This window comes from Macrotis lagotis, chromosome 4, assembly GCF_037893015.1.
Source record: "Macrotis lagotis isolate mMagLag1 chromosome 4, bilby.v1.9.chrom.fasta, whole genome shotgun sequence".
Lineage (NCBI taxonomy): Eukaryota > Metazoa > Chordata > Mammalia > Peramelemorphia > Peramelidae > Macrotis > Macrotis lagotis.
This window is the reverse complement of record NC_133661.1, coordinates 36,842,537-36,869,953: the sequence shown is the minus strand read 5'-3', so window position 1 is coordinate 36,869,953 and position 27,417 is coordinate 36,842,537. Positions and strand designations below refer to the sequence as shown.

The 27,417-nt window shown below is 41.1% G+C and overlaps 1 protein-coding gene across 1 annotated transcript; it reads left to right on the top strand.

Moving 5' to 3' along the window:
• The first annotated feature begins 1,173 nt into the window (after positions 1 to 1,173).
• Positions 1,174 to 27,417, top strand: OPN4 (opsin 4). Its single transcript, XM_074236168.1, has 11 exons — positions 1,174 to 1,347; positions 7,168 to 7,313; positions 15,404 to 15,537; positions 17,126 to 17,329; positions 17,765 to 17,936; positions 18,588 to 18,749; positions 20,826 to 20,933; positions 22,523 to 22,703; positions 25,558 to 25,704; positions 26,243 to 26,278; positions 27,166 to 27,417. The coding sequence occupies exons 1-11, from the start codon at positions 1,204 to 1,206 to the stop codon at positions 27,415 to 27,417; spliced, it is 1,686 nt and encodes a 561-aa protein (XP_074092269.1). The 5' UTR covers positions 1,174 to 1,203.

Sequence of the window (27,417 nt, the reverse complement as noted above, 5' to 3'; positions counted from 1 at the left end):
TGGCAGTAGAAAGAGCACTGAATCTGAGGTCCTGAGTTCAAATCCTATACTTTCTTCTGTGGCTGGGGCACCTCTCTGAACATCAGTAGCCCCGTTTGGAAAGCAAGGCGTTTGGATGAGATGGGACATCTGATATCTCTTACACCTTGAGATCTGTGATTGATCCATCATGTGAAGGTCTCTAGTGAGATCAATTATGGAATTGATCTCCTGTCAATAGAAACCCAGGCTCTTATCTACTGAGTGTGTGTGGCCATTCAGTCATTTCTCCCCAGAGGCTATTTTTAAAAATAATTTAATCTAGCCAGTGACATGAGAAGATTGACCTGATCAGAGGAAGAGTTTCTCTTAAACTCAGCTCGGAAAGAATTCAGCATCGAATGGAACTCTAGCCCTGGCTATTGAGCCAGAAACAATTACTATCCTGGGGAGACTTGGAAAGCTGAAGATGTGGTTCTGGAAAAAACCTTTTCAAATAAAAAGAAACCTTTAACCCCAGGTTTTGGGGAATGTGCTCAGGAATTCACCTGGGATCATAATTTTCTGATGATCACTTATTTTTCTTCACTGAGAGCTAGAATTGATTTTTCTGGATCCATGCTCACCATCACTGCCCCTTACTCTAGTTCCTGACTAAATGGCCTCATTGGGTTCTAGTTTAGAAACTGAGTTGCCCTGAATTTCCCCTATGCCTCTAAGCCTGAGTTGCCCCCCCTTCTCTGAAGATTAAGGAGGGTGATGTCAGCTACAAATGGACCATCAAGGACTAATTCTTGGACCAGCTGTGGAGCTCCCCCATCCCAGCTCCCTCTCTGCCCACTCACAAAGCACACACACACCTTCCTTCATCTGATGTTAGCACAAACCAGGCTGTTAGTTAAGGATAACATGAACAGTTTTGATGTAGTTGACCAAGCTCCTGATTGGGCATGTGCCAGTCCCCCAGGCTTTGATATATAAAGGGGGCAGATCCTGGATGCTGTATCCTCTGGACTGATGATGTGATATAATAACAGAATACCACTGAGCAGTCTGAGGCAGGGTCTTGCTCACTTCCCAGGAAGAGAGAGCCCTGAAGTCTACTGGGGATAAAGAGAAGAGAGGCAAGGAGTCATCAAATGAACCAGGACTGAAAGTGGATGCTTTGAGCCAAGACAGAGTATCTTCCCAAAGGACATCTGCAATGACTGTTACTCTCTCCACATGAATCTTTCTCCCATGCTAAGGGGTCTCTCCTACCCAGATCAGGACGCCAACTTCACCAAAATCATGTCCTCTGTCAGTGAGTGGAACAACACAGAAGGGGATGCCTACCATCTGGTCGACCTTCCTCCCATCACCCCCTCGGTAAGTCAGGTCATGGAATCATTTTTTTTGGTCTTGTTAGTCCATAGCTATCTGGAGAGGCAGACAGCACTCACATCTTTCATAACTCTCCCCAGCCCATCCTACACCTTAACTTGTCAGAGGAACAATTGCTCAAGAAGACAGATCAGGGTGAGAAAAGATGGTCATTAAAGTTCAGTGAAGCATCTGGAGAACCACTCTTTCAAATTAGCCATTCAGAAAAAGAGTCAAGCAGGGGAATAGTGGATTGGCTCCCTGCTCCCCCCATGGCATCTTTGAGGAAATAAGATTATGAAATTTTTGAGGAAGAGAGAACCCCAGAATTCTAATCGGATTCCTAGTTTGCTAGCCCAGAGCTAGGACCCCAGCTTCAGCGATCATTCAGTTTTATTGGTATGACTGTGTGAAGCATCTTCCTCTTCAGAAGGGACAAAAGCATGTTACACTCTCTTTCTGGAATCTTTTCAACACTTTGTTAAGGGAAAGAGACCAAGAGGATTATCACCAAAACACTTTAACCAGTGGGGAGTAAATAAGCTCTGATGCTGCAGAAGTCTCACAGTTGGAATTGCACTGAGACTTTTGGGACACAGTATACAGAGGCTCCAGTCCTAGCTCCTCCACCCATTACTTGTGTTACACTATGCAAGTCACTCAACTTTATTTATAATTAAATTATATAAGTCAATTAATCCTAAATTCCTGTAACCTGTCCGCATAGAATCACAGATTAGAGCCTTGGAAAGAACTTCAGACTATTATAAAATAATCCAACCTCCACATTTATCAGATGAGGAAATTGAGGTCCATGGAAGTTAAGCAACTTCTCTAAGTTCATATAAGCAGCATTTGAACCCAAGTCCCTAACTTTTCCTATTGCCTCAGTAGGTACAGAGGGGAATGTAAGGCATTCCAGGTATAGGAAAAAATGCAAAAAAAAAGGCAGAGGCAGGAAAACACATTCCCCATCAATGACCCTGGTAATAAGCTTTTCTCATGTTGTCAGACACTCTGCTAAGGAAATGCTGGGAGTCCAGAGACAGGCAAAAACACAGTCCCTGAACTGGAGAGACCCGCATGCTAGTGAGGGAAACAGCATGCAAATAACTGTGACTGAGAAAGCTACAGAGGGGACCCATAGGAAGGGATTTCAGAGGGGAGGGTGCTAGCAACTGGAGAGAGACTGAGACAATCAGACAGACACAGAGAGACAGAGAAAGATTAGGAGACAGAGACAGACAGAAACAGATACAGAAAAGAGACAGAGAGGGAGGGAGAGAGAGAGAGAGAGAGAGAGAGAGAGAGAGAGAGAGAGAGAGATTGAAAGAGAAAGAGACAGACACAGAGAGAGAGACAGATAGAGAAAAAGAGAGACAGACAAATGGAGAGACAGAGAAGGGAGACAGAGACAGAGAGAGCCAGAGAATCAATGAGACAACAATCAGATTGACAGAAAGAGATGAGAAGCCATGGGGTGGGGGGGGGGAGACAGAGAGAGAGAGAGAGAGAGAGAGAGACAGAGACAGAGAGACAGAGAAAGACACAGAGAGACAGAGAGACAGATAGAGAATGAGGAGAAAGAGGAGGGAGAAGAGGAGGGAGAAGGTTCCAGGCATGAGGGATAGCTAGTGAAAAGGTCTATGTTGTTGGGAGATGTGTCCTGGACTAGGAAGAGTCAGTATAATTGGAATGTAAAGTACATTGAGGGGAGGAAAGTGAGAGAAGATTGTACTGGATTGTCAAAGTCAAATAACAGATTTCTTACTATTTGAAGGTAGCAGGAAGTCACTGGAGTTTACTGAGGTATGTTTTGTTTATTTATTTTTGGTGGGAAACAAGGAAAGATACTCATCTTTGCTGGGGTTGGGAGCACTACAAAATAAGCCTTGAAAGAATGAGTCAAGTTTTCCATGCTGCATGATCAGATTTTCCTAGAGCTCACCATGGGAGGGGTGGATATTTCCAGAAGGTAAATCTCCTTTTAGCTTGGGGGGGAGGGTAGAGGCAGAAAGGAGGAATGAGGAATTGGTGTTGAAATTCAATCAGTCCTTCCCCAGAAAAGAGAAAGGGCAGGTGGGGGAGAAGACAGGAGATTTGAGATAGGTTCAGAACCCGGATAATGAGGATGGAGAGAGGTTGGAAGGTGGCTATTGGTAGCTTGACCAGATATAGCTAGACTAGTAGCAGATGGTGGGCTAGTCTGGGAGTCTGAAGATTTGTTCTCCAGTCCCTCCTCGGTCATTTCATAACTGGGTCATGTGGACAAGCTCTCAGTCAATCACCAAACCTTTAGCAAGCCCTTGCTCTGTGCGAGGCACAGAGAATGCAAAGAAAAACAAAAATATATCAGGTGCTGGGCAGCTAGGTGGTGCAGTGGATAGAGCCCCAGCACTGGAGTCAGGAGGACCTGGGTTCAAACTTGACTTCAGACACTTAATTACCTAGCTGTGAGGCCTGGGGCAAGCCACTTAACCCCTTGCAATATATATATAATATATATTATAATATATATATATATAATATATTATATATATATATGTATATCAGGTGTGCTGATTTTGCCACTTCTTACTTGTTTGACTTAAGGCCAACAGGTTAACCTCAGTTCAGGTCTCAGTTTCCTGGTCTGTAAGATAAGGGGGTTGTATAAGAGGACCTCCAAGGTTCCTTTCCAATCTACAATCTTAGGAACTAATTTTGGTGGTGGGGAGTAGGGAGCAGAGGACTAGATCACTTAATGAGGAAAGGAAGAAGCCACCAGTTCAGGAAAGATCCTCCCCACAACACTTTGTGGCATCTCTGCCTTAACTAATATTTGGCCTCTGGTGCAAGTGAAGTGACTAAAGCATAGAGTGAAAAGGATGGCCATGTTATCAAAATTATGGTCATCCCTTAAAAACAAAAGAAGGATGAGGGGAGTGACTCAGAACATCCTCTCCCTGGACCTGGGGGGTGGGAGGGGGCCTGGGGCAGCTTAAAGGGGAGCTCTGAATATACAACTTCCATCTCATGCAGGCACGTTCCTTCCCAGCAAGAAGGAAATGATGATAAGAATAACTGACATTTATGTAGCCTGCCAGGGTTTGCCAAATACCTGAGTGGCATAGCATCATTCGATCCTCACAAGCTCCCAGTGGGATTCCCTTGCTCTCATACTCTCTCCCTGAGCTTTCTCTGACTCCCAGAGGCCCCAGGTCTGGGCTACTCAGTGAAGAATGGGTAACACAAGAAATTCAATTCATTTTAACAAATGATTATTAAATGCCTACTTTGTGCAAGGGACTAGAAAAGAAAATATTCTGGGGGCCCCATTACCTGGATAATCATGAGGCAGGGTTGCCCTGAATTCTTATCCTTTATAGGCCTGGCTGATGAACACTGAACCTCTCCTAACCTGGCTGATGAAAGTTCTTCCTTTGCAATGAGAGCTGGATAATGATTTGGTTTTAAATTCAGTCATCTCCATATTGTGGCTTCAAGCCAGATGAGGCTCAATCACACAGTCACAAATTTCTGCCAGGGGAAGGTCCCCCTCCTACTCCCTAGATCATTCCCTTCTGTTGCTGGCCCATGTTCCCCTGTGATTCTGGAGACTGGCTGGAGAGTAAGGTTTAGAGGTTTTATGCACAAGACCCTTTCTCAGCTCCATTGTGAATTCACAGTACTAAGGGCTATTTAAGCAGGTCATTTGACTTGTCTTATCCTATTTCCTCCTTCAACCAATAAGAGTAAGAATCCCTACCCTGAACCACTCCTGAAGAGGTGGATTGGAATCCAAGGCCAGAATAGAAATATATTTTGGAATGTGCAAAAGTAGTATCCAGGTATAAAAGATTTTCACCAGTGGAGAAAGAACATGGGATGGGTTGTGCTGGTTTCACCAGGAGAAGGAAGAGGCCAGACCCGTCTTCAGGCACAGGTCCAGGTTGTCATCAGATCATAGCTCAGAGGTCTGGAGGTGTAAGGACCCTTATGAGGGTCCTTATCTCATCATATGACTGAGGAACCTGAGGGGATACCTTACCCAAGATCACTTGGGTGGGGGGCATCGTAGGGACCAGGTCCCTATCGTAATGTTGCTTCCCTTACTTGAAGGGGGGAATGGCTTCAGGTCCCCTGTAAAGAGGGGGATGCTCTCTTCTTTCAGAGGGCTTTTTAGTCTACTTTAGATAGATCTTCTATTTAGTTCTTTACATCTCCATTAGACTGTAAATTTTTCTTAATATTGCCTCAGATGACGTCCCCCTTCCTACACCCAAATGGAAAAAGAAGCCAACTTTTGAGCTTTATTATCTGGATAATACAGGAAGGAAATGGAGGAGGCCTGGAAATTGTCTTAAATTCTCTCATAGGCCTATTTAAAAAATGACCCCAACTCTACTAATGACCTTGAGGCAATTACCTCCTTATTAGGGATGAGAAATGGACTGAAGAGAGTATCAAGAACTGAATCTTGAGTCAAACTAACTGAAATTCACTGGTATTGGAGGGAGAAGGGAGAGAGGAGAGAGAGAAGATGGGGTTTCATTTGAAAAACAAAAGTTAATTATTAAAAAGAAAAAGAAAAACAAAAACCTGAATTCTAATCCTAACTCTAGCTAGGTGACCCTGGACAAGTCATTTAACTACAAAATCAGAATTAAGACTTTCATTGTGATTTCATCCCAATAGAGAACTCTGATTCAAAGAACTCTTTATCAAAGCAAGTAGGTACCTGCTCTGCAATTTATGGGTTAAGTGACTTGTCCAGGATCTCTCAATCAGTACATGTCATCCTGACTGTGAGGCTAGCTTTCTGCCCATTAGATCACATTGCCTCCTGATGAAATCATAAGAGTAGTCAAAAATGATTTTTAAAAAGCCCACTTGCTCCACCTCCCTGGTTTGTTGGCTGGTGATAGCATCTATTAACCTTAAAGCCTCATTGGAATGTGAGTTATTATTTGGGAAGGTAAGTAGGATGTTTTCTCAGGTCTTAGAAAATCTTGGGTAGTCTGAATTATTTTTCTAATTGCAATTTGCAGATTACCTTTCCTCCTTTGAGGTCTGATCATTCAAGACCAGTTTTGGGTCTTCCCTAATCTGAGATTTTCAAGAGGCTTAGTTTCCTCAGGTCATTCTTACTTTGGGTCAGGCCTATGAGAATTTTTCCTACAAAGCCCTAGGAAAGGAATCTAAGATTAGGTATGCTTGGGACTTAAATAGACAGGATCCTGTTTGCCCAGGATACTCAAGACTTCCTTATGAGCTAGTGGTTTTCCATGATTACTGGCTCTGTAGTAATTGAAATGAAGTGCCAGGGGCTTGATTAGAAGCAAGTGGTTGGTTGCTTTCTCAATGGAAAAGGACGGAAAGGAGAGATGGGGGGAAGAGAATATAAATCTGAGAAAAAAAGAACATTTAATAGAAAATATAGTCAGTCTTACTTGGAAATATTTGCATGGATACATGAAAATTTGCGTGGATATATGCATCCTTCTACAATAGCCCATCACCTTATACTTACATCTAGTATAGCTAAAATATGAAGTCATAGGATACTCTACCTCCAGGAGGAGTGACTGGGGTACAGGGCACCTTGTGGAGATGAGCTGGTGAGAGAAGTGTGCAGAAGAGATTTCTGTCCTATTGCCCTTTCAATAGAGTCTTCTTTGTCTGCCCCTGCTTGGGTCATCTCTCCTCCTCTGACAAGTCTCATCACATTCTCATTTTAATGAGAATGACTTAGTTTCCTTGCCTGTAAAATGAGTGGATTAGGCCTCTGAGCTCTCTTCCTCCTCTAGGTCTATGAACTTCTGTCCTTCTTGTCTCTCACCATAGGCAGAGGCGTTGTCACCGCACTCCCAGAATATCTTCCCCACGGCAGATGTCCCAGACCATGCCCACTATGCCATTGGTGCTACCATCCTGGTTGTGGGTTTCACAGGAGTGCTGGGGAACCTGCTGGTCATCTACACATTCTGCAGGTACTTTGACCCTGGGTACCCGGGACTTGGGTTCATATTTATCAGGAAGAGTGGAAAGAAAACTTGTGGAATTCTCAAACCGGGGTGTGAAGAAGACTCACTAAAAGCAATGAATAAAACTGGCCAACAGTTGGTAGGGCCAACAGAACTGGAGGGGGGGGGGGCAGAGAGCTTGGGGAAAGCTATACAGAAGCAAATTCAGACTTGATACTATGAGAAATCCTAACAGAGGTGAAATGACATCTCTCTCTGGTGCTATGTCTCCAACAAAGACTAGATGTCCACTCATGGAGTGTATTGTGATGGGAATTATTTCCTAGGCATGAGTTTACTAGATGGCCACTGAGTTCCCTTCCACTTTGGAAATTCTGTGGGGTATCTTAGATTCCTCTGGCTTAGAGCAGGAGTGGCTGTATATCTTCCTTTGGTAGCTGGGGAATCTTTGTTGCCTTTCTCAACTTTTCCCCTTGCATTGTAATTTACTCCAAATACACATACATGCACACACCCTCTGCAGAACCCTTTCAGTCATCCCCTCATCATTCTGTGAAGAACAAATCTCTCAGTCATTTGCCTCCCTTACCTAAGAGGCAGAGAATCATTAAAAAACTGAAGGGGTCTTAGGCAGGACATCCTGAATGGGAAGGGGGCTGAAATGAGAATACAAGAAAGATCAAAAACAATTCTCTGACCCCCAAAGCTGCTGAAGGCCAGCTCTGACCTGAACTTGAGAATGAATCAAATTCTTTCTCATCCCATTGGTGACTGAATCAAATTGCTTTATGCTAAATTTCCCCAAGGTCAGGCCCAACTATTCTAAGAAAGGTCTTTAAGCTGATCTTCTTCCAAGGTTGGACAGCTGTTCTAGTGATATCCCAATGAACTGAACTCTCAGAACTCACTGTTCTGGTTGGCCTTCATTAGACCTCCATTTTCTGGATAACCTATTGGAGCCAAGACCTCCCATGGCCTTTTCTCATGGGAATCCATTCCTACACTGAAACATCAGCGTTCTGGGGAAGGGTGTGGGGAAGTGAAAACATTGTTTTAGAAAGGTCCTGGGGAAAGAGGGGTGAACTTGGGAGTCCCAGGGCCCAAGTGTGAATCTCACATCTCTTACTGTTTCCTATGTGACCTTTGTTCACACCTCTTGGAGACTCATTTTTCTCATCTGTAAAGGAGATCGAAGGAGATGACATTTAAGATTCTTCTAGGTCTAAATCAGCAATCTTTTAATTTTTATTTATTTTTTAAATTAAAAAAATTTTTAATCCTTTTATTTTTACCTTCTTAGTTGTTCATTTTTAACATTTTTCTTTTTAAATTTTGAGTTCCAAATTCTCTCCTTTCCTCTTTCTCACCTCACCCCACCCATTGAGAAGACAAGCAATATGATACCAATTATACAGGTGAAATCATGCAAAACATTTCCATGTAAGCCATATTTTTAAGAAAGAAAGGGAAAAAAGAAAAGTGAGAAAAGTTATATTTTAATTTGCACTCAGAATTCATTAGTTCTCTGCTGAGTGAAGTCAGCAGAACTAAGAAAACATTATATACCTTAACAGCAATATTACATAATGATCAATTATGATAGATTGCTCAGCAATACAGGGATCAAAGATAATTCTAAAAGACTTGTGATGGAAAATGCCCTCCACATCCAGAGAAAGAACTATGGAACCTGCAGGCAGACCAAAGTATACTATTTTCACTTTTAAAAATTTGTTGTATGTTTTTCCTTTATTACTCTTTTTTCCCCTTTTATTCTGATTCTTCTTTTATAACATGATTAATATGGAAATATGCTTAATGTGATTATAAATGTATAATCTATATCAGATTACTCATTATCATGGGGAGGAGAGAGGGAAGGGAGGGAGGGAGAAAAATGTGAAATTGAAAATCTTTTAAGAATTAAATGCTGAAAACTATATTTACATGTAATTTAAAAAATGAAAATAAAAAAGAATTCATTAGTCCTCTCTATGGAAGTAGATAGCATTTTTTCATCATGAGTCCTCTGGAATTGTCTTGGATCGTTGTGTTGATCACAATAGCTGAGTCTTTCATAGGTGATCATCAATGCAGCATGTCTATTATTGTGCACAATAATCTGATTTTTCTCACTTCACTTTACATTAGTTCATATATATCTTGCCATATTTTTCTGAAAGCACCCACCTTGTCATTTCTTGTGGCAAAATAGTGATCCATCACAATCATATCCTATTGCTTGCTCAGTCATTCCCTAATTAATGAGTAGCCCCTCCATTTTCAATTCTTTGCCACAACTAAAAGATCTGCTATAAATATTTTAATTTTTTTTATAACCAGGTTCTTTTCTGTTTTCTTTAATCACTTTGGGATACTGATCTAGAAATGATATTGCTGGGTCAAAGGGAATGGACACCTTTATGTTCTATTGGACCTAATTCCAAATTGTTCTCCAGAATGGTTAGACCACATACTACTCCACCATCAGTTCATTAATATTACTATTTTCCCTCATCCCCTCCAAAGTTGTTTTAATTTACCTTTCTCTAATCAACTGTGATTTAGAACATTTTTATATGACTCTAGATAACTTTAATTTCTTCTTCTGAAAAATGTCTGTTTATATCCTTTGACAGTTTATCAATTGTAGAATTGTTTTCATTTTTATAAATTTAATTTAGATCCATAATGTATATTTGAGAAATGAGGTCTTTTATTAGATAAACTTTCTGTAAAATTTTTTGTTGCTATTGAATTATCTATATTACCTTTTAGTAAACTGTGGTTTCCCTGATTATCCTTTTTTTATGTTATTCATTCATTTCAGACATATTTGACTCTTTGTGATGCCATTTGGAATTTTCATAGCAAAGGTCCCAAAGGAGTTTGCTATTTTCTTCTCTAGCTCATTTTACAGATAAGGAACCTGAGGCAAATAGGGTTAAATGACTTTCCCAGAGTCACACAATTATTAAGTGTCTGACGCCACATTTGAACCTGGAAAGATGTGCCTTCTTGACTCCAGACCTGTCATTATACATGGTACCATCTTACTGAGAATCATCGCTTTTAATTTAATAGTTTTGCTTTTGCTTTGTCTGAGATCATGAATGCTACCTCTTCATATTTGTTTTGTTTCTTTTTAGTTCAGCTGAAACATATTAGATTCAGCTCCAGTCTTTTAAATCTGTATATATCTATCTTTCTGTCTCAAGTGTTTCTGTTATAAATAACATGATAGATTGAAGTTTCTGATCTCCACCATCTGAAATCATCTCTAGAGGCAGGGATGTCTAGTATGCTCTTGCCCTTATCCTGAACAAAGGCAAAGAATCTCCCTTTAAGAAACACCATTGAACGAGAGATTGAGAGTTGGCTTTGTAGATGAAAAATGAAGGAATGAATGAAAAAATACTAATTAAACATTTCCTATGTATCAGATACAGGATTAAGTTGTGGGGATACAATAATATCTAATAAGGGAAATATAGAGAGGGGAAGGGTAAAAGGAAGTTACAGAGAAGTCACCAAGATGGAGATAAGAATCATGGGGCAATTGTTTGATGTATTCTTTCTTTAAAATTTCTCTTAGAACCTCTTCTTTCCATCTGGCAGAACTCATTTCCTTAGTTCAAGTCAACCTTGACACATACCGAAATCCTTCAACCTCTCTGGGTTCTAGGAAACTCTCTGATAATAAGTTGAGAGAAAAAGTTGATCTGCATTGGTAGAGGGATTTTCCTCATTCTGGAATTCCCTACTCAATAAACTCACAGAGCAACTCCCTATCAGCCAGTGACCCAGTGGGTAGAGAGCCAGGTCTGGAATTAGAAAGACTCATATTCATGACTTAAAATGTGGCCTCAGACACTGCTAAGCTATGTGACCCTTAATCTTATTTGCCTCAGTTTTCTCAGCTGTAAAATGAGCTGGAGAAGGAAAAGACAAACCACTCTGGTATCTTTACCAAGAAAATGCCAACTGGAAACCATTATATTGGACATGACTGAAAAACAGCTGAACGATACCAACATGTGTATGCATGTTATCTCCCCCGATGGAATGGAAGCTCCTGAAGGGCAGGGATTGTTTTGTGTTTGTCTTTGTGTCCCCTGTATTTGGCTAAGAAATACTTATTGATTGAAAACACACTTGAATGGGATGTCACTGATGCCTACCATGGCCAGCTGGCTCCCAGACCCAACAAGGTCTCTCTTATCTTATCTATCCATTGATACTCCACTTGGTGTCATGCCCAGCCCCTCCTTTTTTTTTTTTTTTTGCAAGGCAATGGGGTTAAGTGGCTTGCCCAAGGCCACACAGCTAGGTAATTATTAAGTGTCTGAGGCTGGATTTGAACTCAGGTACTCCTGACTCCAGGGCCGGTGCTCTATCCACTGTGCCACCTAGATGCCCCTCAGCCCCTCTTTCATGTGCCAGTTTTATCAGTAAGGTTGGTGAGGATGCCCATCAAACCTGTCAGCTTATCTGGAGTGGGCTCTTGAAGCTCTTTAGTCAAACCTTGCTGAAACATTTCCATTACCATCTCTTCCTGTTAGCTGGCAGGATTCTTTCCGGTTTACCACCACTAATCTCTTAACCTGTTCATGCCTAACACTGACATTGTAGAACTGATAACATGTCTGTGGTTAACTGGAGCATCACTGTCTCCTCTACCTCTAAACCTTGAGATTTTCTGGAGACAGGAAACTAAGTATCATAAGTGGATGGAGAACTGATTTGGAGTCTGGGGGACTTTAGGTTTAACTACTGTGTCTTGAAACAAGCTATGTGACCCCACACACTGTGTGCCTCAGTTTCTTCATCTGTAATAACATTCAAATAGGAATTTAAGGTTTGCAAGGAACTTTGCATATGTTATTTCATTTGACCCTCACAATAATCCTGGGAAGTAGGCACTACTGTGTCACCCCCATGTTACAGATTTACAGAGGAAATTTAGGTTGAAAAAGGTAGTGACTTGCCCAGAGTTATACAGTAGTAAGTATATGTGGCTTCAGTTGAACTCAAGTCTTCCCAAACTCAAGTCCAACACTCTGCTCATTGTGCTACCCAGATGCTCCTTTACACCTTTTCTATCATCTATAAAATAGCAATCTCAATAGCTCCTTCTTTTTGGGACTATTGTAAATACCAAATAGGAAAATATATAAAAATGATTTATAAATCTTAAAACACTATGAAAATGCTGATTATTATCATTATCATTACTATTATTCCCTCCTCCATCAAAGGCACTGCCCAATCAAGGACAACTCCTTCCAACCTCCCCAAAAGCAGGCCCAATCATGCCTAATGGTCTGAGAAACCATTGACTTGGCACTTCCTAAGGACGTCTCACATCTCCTGCTGTCCCTCAGAAGTAGTGAAGGAAATCACCATAAGCTCCTGCCGAGCAGGCAGCAGGGGATAGCCAGTTAACTTAATAGACATAGGGCTAAGCCCCAACCCTCTTGATCTCCTCCTATGGCTTCTGAAATCATTCTCCAAAGTTTGGCACCACTGTGACCAAGTCTTCTAGTGTGAAAGAGAAGCTGACTTTATGATCTGCCCTTTAATAAATGTTTTGAGTTAGAAATGTCATGTGTTGATTTTGTATAGACTTACATGAATCTGTGTTATATACAGTGTTTCTTCCTATAGAACAAAAGTTCATTGAAGAGGAACTTTAATTTTTTTCTTTAAATTCCCAGTAGCAGAGTAGTTGGTCCCTTCATAGGCCTGGCATATTCTACTGGGAGAGATATGAACATATATGAGTATATTAAAAATATAAACTCACTGCCATTAAATCACTGGTATAATTGATAGCACCTTTTTTTTTGAATATCTGGGATTATCCAGTACCCAAGAAGAAGGGGCAATATAATGAGCTGCTCCCCAAATCTGATGACCCCATACCAGGAAGAACAGCAGAGGGAATCCTTTCCCACATCCCGAAGCAGTACCTCCTGTTGCCCATCTTACCAACTTAAGGTTGAAATTTTTTTTCTAAGGCAATGCAGTTAAGTGGCTTGCCCAAGGCCACACAGCTAGGTAATTATTATTAAGTGTCTGAGGTTGGATTTGAACTCAGGTACTCCTGACTCCAGAGCCAGTGCCCCATCCACTGTGCCACCCAGCTGCTCCCAGCTGAAATTTTTTTTTAGGTTTTTTTTTTTAAGTGGCTTGCCCAAGGCCACACAGCTAGGTAATTATTAAGTGTCTGAGACCGGATTTGAACCCAGGTACTCCTGATTCCAAGGCCAATGCTTTATCCACTACGCCACCTAGCCGCCCCCCCAGTTGAAATTTTTTAAAAAGAAATCTAAGGAAGGAAAAAATAAAACCTGAAAACATGGAAACAGACAATTTTATAGAAAACAAGTCTCTTTTTGAAAATGCTTTTATTGCTGTTGTTTGTTTTTAATTAAAATTAAGTTTTCCAATTACATGCAAAAGTAGTTTTTAACATTCATCCTTTTTGTAAGCTTTTGAATTCCACATTTTGCTTCTTTTTTTTTTTTTTTTGAGTGCCACATTTTTCTATCTCCTTCCCTCAAACATCAGATATAAACTGTACAGGTGCAATCATGTTTAACATAGTTCCATACTAGATATCTCTTTTTTACTCTACCCCTACCCGATCAATCAATAAACATTTATTCTACTATCTCAGACTATGAGTCCAGAGAGCTATCTTATATAATAAGAAAGGAAAAAAGTTCAGTAAACCAATCAGCAGATCAAAAAAGTCTGATGTATACAGTATTCCATACCCATGGTCTCTCAGCTATCTGTAAAGAAGTGGAGGAGGAGTTATCTCGTGTCTCATCTTTGGGACCAAGTTGGGCCATTAGGATTTCACAACATTTAGGTTAGCTATTTTGCTGTCGTTTTTCTACTTTCCTCTTATTAGTTATTGTGCATATTATTTTCCTAGTTCTGCATATGTGCCTTTGCATCTGTTTATATAGATCTTTCTAGGCTTCTCTGTATTCAGCAGAGACATTGTTTCTCCCAATGTAATAAAATCCCTTTAGGTTCACATATCACAGTTTGTTTAGCCATTCCCCAATTTATGAGCAGCTACTTTGTTTCCAGGAATACAGATTTCTTCTCTTAATCAATCAGCAGTATTTACTAATTGTCCATGGATCAGGTGCTGGGGATGTAAATGAAACAGTCCCTGGTCTCTCAAGCTTTTATATTCTATCACTAAAGGAAGTAGAATCTAATCACAGATTGACTCAACTGATAATTTTTAGGGACTGATCAAAAATCCCCACAATTCAATGCTAGGACATTGACTTTACCAGTTATTGTGTTTCTTCTTCTCAGGAGGTTGATAGGTCACTAGTCATCCCTGGGGAGAAAGAATGATTTCCACACTTAGTAAGAATAAGTGAAACAGTAATTGTTAGCATTTGCATAGTACTTAAAAGCTTACTTCATAAATTTTATGTATGCACATACATACATATGTGTATATATACATACATGTCCACACACATATATTGATGTCATTTAATCATCTCAACAATCTTGTGAGAAAGCTATTATTTTTTACCCTCATTTACAGATGAGAAAATTGAGGCAGATCAAGGTTAAGTGATATGCTTAGGGTCACAAAGCTAAAAATAGGTGTTTGCAGTTGGATGAACTCAGGTCTTTCTGACTCCAGATCCAGTACTCTATCCATTTCACCATTTAGTTGCCTCTACTTCCCTAGGTAACTTTAATATAATGATAAATATACATTGAATGGTGAGTTTCTTCACTTCCTCCCTCTGAGGATTCATTAACTCAAGGTCTATTAATTTGGGTTTTTAGAAATATTTTGAGTTTAAAAAAGTATATTCTAACATCATCAACAGTTTCCTTTGTAAATTGTATGTGTTTTATGCTATGCATTTAAAAATGTCATTCTGAGATGAGGTTCACAGGCCTGGCCATTTAGAGGGTGTCTAAAACTGGCCTATCCCCCATCTCAAAAAAAAAAAAAGGGAATAATCTTTGCCCAAGTTAGGGTAAAAGACCAATTTTCTACACAGGCTCCAATAATCTGCCTCTCAATAACTTGGCCTCTGCAGGAGCCGCAGCCTTCGCACACCGGCCAACATGTTCATTATCAATCTCGCCATCAGTGACTTCTTCATGTCGTTTACCCAAGCCCCGGTGTTTTTCGCCAACAGCCTTTACAAACGCTGGATCTTTGGAGAGAAAGGTAGGAGAGATCAGTAACTAGAAGATGGTGGGCTTTTCAAGCTTCTTTTGTCTCAATGAGTTAGGTACAAGTTCTGATTAGCCACCATTAAGTGTCTGTGGAGTGGGTGGTATTGTCATGTACATGTTAGGAAAGAGATACAGAACAACCTGAGGATCCTTTGAGTGTCTTGTCCTCCAATCTGAAATGTACAGCTCTACTGCTTCTGACATCACTTTCCAGACTCCTCTACCTCATTTCTCCGGCCCTCACAGCACCATGGCGTCATTGATCATGGAGACCAGAAGGGTCATCAGAATCACCCTAGTTCAACCCTCTCGTTTTCCAAAGGAGGAAACCCAGTACCAGAGAGGACACAGAACTGGAGATGGAAGGGGATGGTGCTCTCATTTTACATATGAGAAACTGTAGCCTAGGACAATTAGGTGGCTATGAGTTGAATTCTTCTATGAGTAGAACTCATATATATACATATATGTCTACACACATATATTGATGCCATTTGATCATCTCAACAATCTTCACTCTCCTACCTAACCATTCTCCCCACTGCTCCACAAATACACTATCATGGTTATTTCCCACTCCTAGAACTTCCTAGAATCCTTTCCCCCTTTTGTACCCATCTGTTCAAATCCTACCTATCTCTCAGACCCAGATCAAGTACCACCTCCTCTAGGAAGGCTTTTGTAGTTGCTCCAAACTCATCTCTACATCTCTGAAGCACTTGGAATCTTTAACACTAACACACACACACACACACACACACACACACACACACACACACACATATCACAGACACCCCTAATTATATTGTGCCTCAGGTTGTTGACTGCTGTAGATTGTAAATTCCTCGAGGCCCAGCATCCTTACAGTATCTTTTAGCCGGCAGGACCCAGAATAAGTGTTCAATAAAGAGGCAGGTTGAGTGGAAAGAACATCTGAATAAGAATCAAAACCTTGAGATCAATCCTTTCCTCCACACCTTCCTAGCCACATGACCTGGAATAAGTGACTGAAGTTCTCTGAGTCTAAGTTTCATTATCTGTAAAATGGAAATTATTTTTCCTACTCTCACACCTCCTACTTCACAGAGTATGTGAGGATCAAATGGGACAGGAAGTGGAAGCAAACATGAAGTATTTTTATCACTAAGAAAAGTGGCTGAGAGGGTGATGGAGGAGAAACAAAGGAGCCAAAGATGGGGAAAACAAACTTTACTATTTTACTTAAGCATGATTTATTTTTTTTAGACTATACTATATTTCTTGCATTCGGGGGTCATTAGAGTAGTACCATAGAAAGAGAATTGGCTTTGGAGTCAAAGAATCCAGATTTCAATTCTTCCCCTGCCACTTCTGTTATCTTGGGCAGGTCTTGAACCTCTCTGAACCTCAGTTTCCCCATTGCTAAAATCAAAAGGGTGAACTCCAAAGATCTCTTCCAGCTCTAAATATATGATCCTTTGAGGTTATGCTCTTCCCCTGATTCCCCTACTGTCAAGCAAAGGTTATGTAATAATAGATGTTTGATCAATGCTATTGATTAATTGTTTGGGAATGGATTTTCTCTATGCATTTACATGTAGGATGTGAATTTTATGCTTTCTGTGGGGCTCTTTTTGGTATCACTTCCATGATAACGCTGATGGTGATCGCTCTGGACCGGTACTTTGTGATCACCCGACCTCTGGCCTCTATTGGTATGATATCAAAAAAGAAGACTGCACTCATCCTCCTTGGAGTCTGGCTGTACTCTCTGACCTGGAGCCTCCCACCTTTCTTTGGATGGAGTTGAGTGTGTTTGCCTAATCTTTTTCTTCCTCAATGTTAGAAGCTGATGAGACATGAAAAGAAGGATTGGTAGAAGAGCAACAAGAAAATATATGCAGGGTGGGTCAGCTAAGAGAAAGGGAAAGATGTCAGCATGATTGCCTTTGTTTCCTACTGATGAACCTTAAAGCTGTATAGCCAGTGGGTAAGATGAAAACATTGAATGGGCCCTTAGTAAAGGGAATGACCTTTGTGGCTTTGTCAGAAATTGGATAGGCTTTTGGTAGAGGTTGAATCATGAAGAAGGCAGCTGAGACTGGGTCTGGTGGATGAAGTATAAGGATAAAAGGGGAATCAGAGGCAGAGCTATTTGAGGAAGACTTAATTATAGGATGTCCTGTTCTCAAGGTAGATGGAGTTTTTAAAACAATCTCTTCTTTGGATCCCCTTCCAAGGTGCCTATGTTCCTGAGGGGCTGCTCACTTCTTGTTCCTGGGATTACACAACCTTCACGCCATCTGTCCGGGCTTACACCATGCTGCTCTTCTGTTTTGTCTTCTTCATTCCCCTGATTATAATCATCTATTGCTACATCTTCATCTTCAGGGCCATTCAGGATACCAACAAGTGAGCTTTCTGGGGCAACCCCTCCCTCCTATGTTCTGGGGAAAGTGGGAGGGAGGATGGGTAGCAAAGGTAATAGATTTGAAGTCAAAGGGTATGTCTTTGAAGCCCCTTCCTGTTCTTTCCTATCTATGTGACTTTGAACAAATTATATTTAGCCTCTCTGGTCTCTATCTGTCACCCTTTCAACTTTAAATATTATGACCTTATTGGTAATCAGTAAGACCACAGATCAAGGCTTTCGTTCATTGATTCATTCATTTTTTGCTCCTTTCTGATACCATTTTTCCATGTTATAAAATTGAAAAAATAAACAGTCCAAGCCCTATTTCATAGGGATGTTGTGAAGACAAATAAAACTGGAGACACAGGTGTTCTCTAAAAATGAAAATCTATTGAGTTTTAAGCTTCTCAGATGAAGGTACCCTTTTACTAATTAAACCAGAAGAGCAGTAGTCCAACCATTTTGTAGCTTTTGGGGATGGTTGCCTTCTTTCAGATGCTCAGAGCCATTCCATTCTAACATTCATACAAAGAGCTGACCAGTTATCATCATTACCTACCTCTCCAGTAAACCCATAACAGCCTTGGGGCTGATGCACTAATCCCAAGGGGTTCTGGGTTAACTATGATTTTCCCATGTTTGTTTCCTAGGGCTGTTCAGAACATTGGAGATAGTGAGAGCACTGCATCCCCAAGGCACTGTCAAAAGTTGAAGAACGAATGGAAGATGGCAAAGATTGCCCTGGTGGTCATTCTACTCTATGTCCTGTCCTGGGCCCCCTATTCAATAGTAGCTCTCGTGGCCTTTGCTGGGTAATTATCTAGCCAGAAAAGTCCCCTAGAGTCAACCTTGCCACCTTTTCTGAGAGCTTAGGTTGTCTCAATAGGAAGGATTGGGCAGTCTGCTAATTCAATATGAGTGCCTCCCTGTTCCACTAATACTGGGTTCACCAGGGTATCGATCAGATAAATAATTGGATTCTGTATTTCTATCACTATGCTAGTGCACAGTGTTATTTCCTCTAGAAAATAAAATTAATGAGCAGGGAGTACTTGTAGTATGCTAATCATGATGCAATGAATAGACTAGTCTGGCATTAGCAAGACCTGGATTCAAAACTCTGCTTGGATACGTAAGTTGTGTGACCTTAAGCAAGTATTAAGCTCTTTTCTCATCCATAAAGTGAAGGAGTTGGATTTGACAGCCTCCAAAGTCCAATTCTGTTATATCTCCGATCCTCTGACATAAAAAAAGGTTTTGATGTATTATGGAGGAATTCTGAGGTTAATGTGCGACTGTATCTCCTTCCCTGGTCCTTACCTCTTTTCAAGCACCTGTAGACAGCAGACACTTGGGTCATTGAAGTAAGCAGAGAACTCAATGGAATGAGCACCTTTGGATTAAAGGCAACAGCCAGGGGATAACACACTGTGGAGTTAGGAAGGCCTGAATTCAAATCAAGTCTTTGATACTTAGTAGCTGTAGGATCCTGGACAAGTCATTTCACCTCTGTTTGCCTCAGTTTTCTCAACTAGAAAATAAAGACAATAATAGCATCTGTCTCCAGACTTACTCTAGAGATAAAATGAGATAATATTTGTAAAATAGCATGCAAACTTTAATGTACTATATAAATATGATATAATACAAAAATAAACATATAAATATTTTATAATAATGTAGCCATTAGCAATTAACAGCCCAGCTGGAAGCTAACACATTCCCCAGGAATCATTATTTCTCCACAAAAGTTCTCCTCCAATGCCTTGCCTGCTATGGAACTCCCAAAGGTTATGCCCGTAGAGCCCAGGTTATGTTCCTAACAATGCAGTACAGTTGCGCATATAGATCTAATCACAGATTATCTGTCTTGTCTACCTCAGCACTGAGACTCATTACCACCAGATGATGAATTTTTCTGGCCCCAGCAATTCATGAAGCCCTTGATCTTGGGCAATTGTAGGAGTGCCTGCCCCAGCAACCTTGGGACTTGTGCAAGAGCTGAAAAGCGTTAGCGCTGTTAACACTTAAGTCCTTTCTACTGTCTGTTTTTTTCTGAGGTTAGCAAAGGAAAATAAGAAAACAAAGCAAAAAGACAATTGCACTGTGTAGATACTATTTTTTTAGGTTTTTGCAAGGCAATGAGGTTAAGTGACTTGCCCAAGGCCACACAGCTTGGTCATTATTAAGTGTCTGAGGCCGGATTTGAACTCAGCTATTCCTGACTCCAGGGCCAGTGCTCTATCCACTGAGCCACCTAGCCGCCCCAAGTGTAGATACTATTTACATTTTTGTTGTTAAAACATTTTCTAGGCATATCTGACTCTGTGATCCCATTTGAGGTTTTCTTGGCAGAGATCCTGGAATGGTTTGCCATTTCCTTCTCCAGCTCATTTTACAGATGAGGAAACTGAGGCAAAGAAGGTGAAATGACTTGCCCAGGGTCACACAGCTAACAATTCCAAGCCTGGTGCTCTATCTCCTGCACTACCCAGCTGCCCACTATTCACATAGGAAGAGTTATTAATCAGTGAAATGGATAACCAAAGACAAGAATGGATTTTTCCAACCAGGATGTTTTACAAGGAGTATGAATTGTACAACCTAGAATAATCCCAGGTTTCAGATGAGTATGCATTAGAAACCATTAATGGAAAGAGGAAATCACCAGAGGAAAGGGGTTGGCATTCCTCCAGCCTCCCTTGCTGATGACCTACCTTCCCCTCTGACTCTCCAACCCTGACACACTTCCACTTGCTTTGGCTTCCTGCTCTCCTGCACTTCCAGTAAGACAAATCAGAGAGATGAATTTTGAGGGGATATATTGGACTAGACAGCTACATCTGAATAAATGGGTCTATATAGCTCTGGCTCCTCCTTCCTCCTAGGTATTCTCACATCCTGACTCCCTATATGAACTCAGTGCCCGCCATCATTGCCAAGGCCTCCGCCATCCACAATCCCATCATCTATGCCATCAGCCACCCCAAGTACAGGTAAACCCAACAGTTCCCCACCCTCTCCTCCTTTCCAAAACTCACTTATAAGTCTTCCCTGTTCTTAATCTATTCTTAATTCTTCCTTCCAGAGTTCCATAGACGCTCTAATCCAGATTTCTTCCTATTTGAACCACTAGGAAATTTGGTTGATCTGAACATCTTTCTTTGTATAAATCTATCTTGCTCTGTTTGGTATATCCTTCAGGAAAGTCTTAGGCATTGAGCCATAGTGTACTACAAATCCTGAGCCAGGATGCACCAATGGACTAGACAGTCTTTATCACTGGGTCGGCAACATCCCTGCTAGCGTCTCCTAGGCCCTTTCCAATTCTCTCGCGGATGCTTATAGAAGTGGGTACGAAATCCTTGCTGCCAAGAGAGATAGGACCCTAACCCTCTGGATAAGCATCTGCAGAGGGAATTCTCTGAACAGATGAGTGCTCTACATGGCGATGGAGGGGCAGCCTGGACATGTTGACAAGGATGACCCAACTTTTCTTCCTTCACACTATTGTGTTTTGTTTTGTTGTTGTTTTTAACAAGACAATGGAGTTAAGTGATTTGCCCAAGGTCCTACAGCTTAGGTAATTATGCCACTAGGCTGAATTTGAACTCAGCTCCTTCTGACTTCAGTACCCTATCCACTGTGCCACCTATCTGCCTCCATCTACACTAATTGTTTTAATGGTATTGGTAACTATCTCCTTGGGATGTGGACCTATTTGTCATGTCAAGGCCAAGGCTTGCTGAATCAACTAAAGTAGGAGATAGTGAGTTGGGAAAATCCATCTATTTATTATGCTATTTTTCCCTTTGAAGGCATAAAAAAATCTTCTATCCATTTTATTTCATTTTAGACACATTCTCAATAAAATGCTCTCCCAATCATGGCTATTTCTTGCCATTCCAAGGTCACCTTGGAATCTTCAGTCATGCAGGATCTACAAAACGATGGTCCTGTACAGGTGGCATAGAGATTTTTTGGTTTGTTTCTTTTTTATCCTGACATTGATCCATTCCTTTCTTCTAGGGATGCTTCTACAGTACTGTGGAAAGAGCACCAAATCAGGGTTTGAGACCAGTCACTTACTACCTATGTGTTTATGTGGTTAAATTGCCTGGCCTTAAATTCTTTTTCTGTAAAATGAGGGAATTGGTCCAAGGGATTTCTGAGGTCTCTTTCAGTTCAAATATTCTGTGATAGTTTCTGAGGTCCCTGCTCTTACCCTGGAAAGAGATGTGATATTATAAAGGAAGGTCTGCTAAGGTGGCATCTCAAGGTCATAGATATCATAGGATTTAAAGCAAAAAATAAAAAAGACCTTAGAGATTACCTAATCCAAGTCCCTTATTTCATAGATAAGGCCCAGATAGTTTGAGTGACTTTCCCATAGTCACATGGCTAGCACGTATGAGAGATAGGATTGGAACCTAGAGCCCCATGTACACCAAGATGCCTTATTGGTCCTATAGAAGGTTGGGGAAAGGAGGGAGAGGGATCTTTTTTCTCACTATTTTAGTATTTTTCAAGTCAGGAAGATCCATGAAGACACAGAGTATAAGTAATTATTTTTCTTCATCACCAGAATGGCCATTGCCCAGAACTTTCCATGCCTTAGGGCCTTGCTTTGTATAAAGCACCCTCGTACTCGATCCTTCAGTAGTTACCGCTTCACCCATCGCTCAACTGTGACCAGCCAGGCGTCTGACATCAGTTGGCAGTCTCAAGGGAGGCGTCAGCTATCCTTGGGTTCTGAGAGCGAAGTTGTAAGTATTCCTGCTGCTCCTTGGGCTAGCTTCCTATACAAGCACTCTGGGGTCTGGCTCTTTCCAAGATCCCCATAGAGAAGGGAGCTTCATCCAGAAATCTTCACTTCCTACCTCTGGCAGCCCAAGTTGACTCAGGATCCCAAAATCTGCCCAAGAGATGAGCTGAACCATTCAATGTGTCCAACCCTTCTGGGCATCAAACCCTGAGCCACAAGTAGAACAGATCAGATAAAGAGAAGCAGTCTATAGACCTGAAAAAACTCATCTATGGTAGAAGAGGTGAGTCTCATCAAAGGCGATAAGACAGCAATAGTCCAAGCCAGATTCTCAATGATTTGATTGTATAGTTCTTGTATTAAGTACTCTGATTTATTCTTAGGAAGAGGAGATCATATTTAGCATATAGATTCCATCAAGAAGACTAGGCCTCAGATAGACTGGGAAGTGTATGTAGAATCTGAATAGACAGAGAGGAGTAGGAAGCAGCATCAGAAAAGATGGGATGCAAACGAATGTGGGGGTATTCAAGACTGATGAGATGACTTTGTTACCTAGAATGCATGCATGCAAGAAGCCAAAGTTAAGGTAGAAGAGGTAGGGCAGGTTAGAATGAATAAATTTTGAATATTGAATTACGAATAAATAGAATGAGCATAAATTTTGGAATAGGGAAATTTATGTGACTTGAGCTAAGTTGTTCTCCCAGACTGAAGAGTTAGGGGTGCATATTGGGCTAAGTCCCTTGGAGGAAGTCTCAGGGTGAGAAGTCCATTCCAGGTCCACCTAGAAATAGGTTAAAATCCAATCAGCCTCAGGAGTGGGAGAACAGGGACCTAGATAAGTTTTCTGAGACATTTCCCAATGTCAGATTTGGGATTAACTTTATATTTGACATTTAAATAAGTTGTTTTGAGGCAATATGATGTACAAAATGATCTATTATATTCTACTCTAATCAGAAAAGACTTGACATCTTGTGTCTGGTTCTTGGTGTCCCATTTAATTAAGGACATTCATAAGATGGACAACATCCAGAGGAGGGTGAGATGCCTTGAGACCCTGCCATCTGAGAATCAGGTTCAGGAAGAAGGAATGTCTAAATTAGAGAAAAAAGACAGAGTGGATGTGACCACTGTCTTTAGGTTTTTAAAAAAACTATCCAAGGGAAGAAGGCTTGGACATCTGTCTTCTGAGTCCAAGGAACTAGGAATAACTGGTATAACTAACAGAGAAGCTCTTTGAAGAGTATATTTGAGGAAAAATTCTTAAGAAAAGCTATCCAAAAAGTAGGTAGTGAGTTCCCCACCACTAAAAAGGCTCATGCAATGGTGGTATGATCACTTATTGATGTTATACCAAAAAAACTCTTCCCCAGAGGGCTTCAGACCTACTAGGGCCATTTTAGGGCCCATTATTGATTTGCAGTTCAAAGCTGAATGACTACAATAGGAAAAATGTGCCTTTGCATTTGTATTAGCTGCTTATCCTCTCCAAGGTATCATTACGCACATTAACTTAATTCAAATTACATAAAGATTGCCACCAAATTCCTTTTTTTTTCAGATTTTATCTTCTCCATTTGACAGATGAAGGGAGGAAGCTCAGAGGAATAAATTGTCCTTCCAAAGCTGCACAGGAAGATCAGATTCAGTGCTCAAGTCCTCTGACCCCAGTCCAGCACTCCACTTTTTCCACTGTACTACCTGACCTCTCTGCTAGCTCATTGAATCATAGAATGTGAGAGTCATCTAGTCCAGCCCCATAGTTTTGCAGAAAAGGAAACTGAGTCCCAAAGGACAGTGACTTGGCCATGGTCTCACAGATAGTTGTTAGCAGAACACTTACTAAGCTTGCACAGGATTAATAAACAGGTGAGCTTGGAGTTTCCGGGTTCAGAAATAGGTGATATGCAGAGAAGAGATACCCACCCGCCATTGCCTTTTAAAAGGAGGGAACAAGATAGAGCCAGGAGGCTCCTTTAACCACCAGCATCCTTCAGTCTTCCTTCCTTCCTCAATTCAGTCTCTTTTTGTTTTTCAGTTGTTGACAAATTGCTCTGAAAATTTCTTTCATACAGATTGAGCTTTTCCTTCTCCCCTGTAGAGTGTAAGCTTCTTGAAGGTAGGGATTGTGCCTCCTTCATGATGTGTATTACCCCCAGGTGTCCTGAATGAAAGACCTCATGCCGAGTGGGGGCCAAATGTCATTAGGCAGCAAATTGATGGTCTCAGGAACAATACTAGCTCCAGTTTGTTCACTGGGCCAGGTTGTGGACTGGGAACTGTGAGCAAGGAAAGGAAATATTCCTGATCAATGGCCATATTATTGGATTTGTAGATTTTAGGTCCTTCTGAGATGGCAAACTCCCTATACTACCTCCTGTCCCAGGTCTTCCAGGATGAGCCAGCTCATTCACCCTACAAATTTATAGCCGCAACTATACACACAGACTTACCCTTCTGCAAACTCAATAAATTCAGACATATGTACACATAATAAATTTACAGAGACATGTAGATTTATTATTCATTCATTCACTCACACACACATACACATGCCTATTAATAGAATCTGAAGTCATGAGGCCTGGGATTTGAATTCTCAAATCTTTCCAGGAAAACCTGGTGAATATTTGAAGGAGCAGAGTGGAGAGAAGAGAGTAGGTCTTGGGATTTTTAGAGGATTCACCAGAATATCTTATAACCAAGCAAAAGAAGGGCTGAGCCAGGAGAGAAGGAAAAGTTTTCTTTCTGTTTTCAAGTTTCCCTTCTTCTTCAAAGAAATAAGGTAGCTTAGAGCCCAAGAGGAAAGTCCAGAGGGATGACTTTTTTTCCTCTTGGGTCCCTTCCAGGGCTGGAGCAACACTAAGGTGGGTGTCGCAAGCCTGACCTTGAGGAACCAAGAGGAGTCCTGCAGGATGGACCAAGAGAGCATGGAAACTGGAGAACTGATGGCCACGGCAAAGGCCAAGGGTGAAAGCTGGGAGACTCTAGCGAAGGTGACTGGGACAACATGCTAACTCTAAGGCCAGACCCAAACTAGGGGAGGGCTAAGAAAAGTGGATACCCAGGTGCAGCAGTTAATTCCCAACTAAATCCATAATTAATAATAATAATAATAATAACCATAAATAGCTGATATTTATCCCAAATTTCTAAGTTTTATAAGTAATTCTCATATAATATCTCACTTGAGCTTTATAATTCCCTGAAATTGATAGAGAACACATTTTTATTATTATATTTCTAATTATATAGATGAGGAAATTGAGTCTTAAGAGAAGTTACACAACTGGCTCAAATTTACATAGATAAATAAAACTGGTAGAACTGGGACTTATGCTCAGGTCTTCAACCAATAAGCATTTATTAAATGCCTACTATGTGTCAGGGTAGGCTCAGAGATTAGATTTCATGATGTTGAATTGGAAATTTCCAAGCAATGGGCCCTGAATTCACTGTACCACCCTGTCTCTGTGGCTCTTGGTCATCTTTTCAGTCACTAGGGCTTTTGACTTTTGCTTTTTTCCCCTTTAGACATTGGAAGAAATTGATGACTTAGCCCTTCTGGAGGTGAGTGTGGGGGCCCCAAACCCTGAAACTGCAAGGTTGCCCCATCTGCCCAGGTTGTTCCTATAATCCAGAGACAGAAAATGCTAGGCTTAGTCATTTGTATGTAATTTCCCCTTCTTGGTTTGTTCTGGGTCAAACTGCAAAGTAGTAGCTCACCCCCATTTCTTGAGGATACGATACCCCAACCTGGAAACCTCAAGATCTCCTGACTGGCCTGAACTAGTAGTAGACCCTTCATTACCTAACTGTGTATCTTCCCTGTAGTTGTGCGAGGAGAATTTACCACTCTCAACTCTCCTATTATTGAGGGGGTTCCCTTGACTTTATTTCATATAAATGACCCCAGGAATCATGGAGCCTGAGGACTCCTCTTCTCTTTGGGGGGAAAGGGGAAGTCAATATTGAGATTCAAGAAAAAATGCTAACTAGAAGCAAGTAAAGTCAGAAGCCAGGCTCTTCTCTGATTCTTTTTTTTTTCTTCTGATTTTTGCAAGGCAATGAGGTTAATTGACTTGCCCAAGGTCTCACAACTAGGAAATTGTTAAGTGACTGAGGCCATAAACTCTTCTCAAGAATAGGCACCAAAGATGAGATTGAAACCCAGGGCTAAAAGAGATTTCAAGCCAAGGTTCACTTGGGGGACTACTGGGGATGTGGATGAAATGACAATTTATCTGACAGCAGATTTATCTGCTTCTTCAAGTCCCATCTGACATATCCAATGTAGGGACAGGCCAGTGAACTTTCTATACTCACTTCTGACTCATGAGACTATTCAGCCAAATATAAATGTTAATTTGCATAGAGCAATCAGAAAAATGTTCTTGTAACACAAAGCAGAGGAACTGGAACATCCAGTCCTGACTTTGGTAAGGAATGCCTGATAGGCTTTAGGCTTCATGCTGCTAGTCAAAAACTCAATAGGGGTAAAGACCGAGGTGGGGGAACCTTCAGTAAATAGTAACAGCAGCTCCATGGCCCCAGGAAAGGGCTGGGATTATGGAGAAGGTCCCAGCTGCCCAGCTGGCCTGCTCCCAACAGTGCTGTTGAAAACTTTGAGGCCCTTAAAGGTTTACATTGAGAAACTCTCTGGAGGGTCTGGTACTCTGGGGAGTCTGGAGGAAATATTTAAAGCCTAA

Excerpts from the sequence above, each read along its gene's own strand:
- OPN4 (XM_074236168.1), top strand. The coding sequence starts at position 1,204 with ATGAATCTTTCTCCCATGCTAAGGGGTCTCTCCTACCCAGATCAGGAC. Across the intron at positions 17,937-18,587 it reads GCCATTCAGGATACCAACAA|GGCTGTTCAGAACATTGGAG; the intron begins GTGAGCTTTCTG and ends TTTGTTTCCTAG. Across the intron at positions 26,279-27,165 it reads ATGACTTAGCCCTTCTGGAG|GCTTTAGGCTTCATGCTGCT; the intron begins GTGAGTGTGGGG and ends AATGCCTGATAG.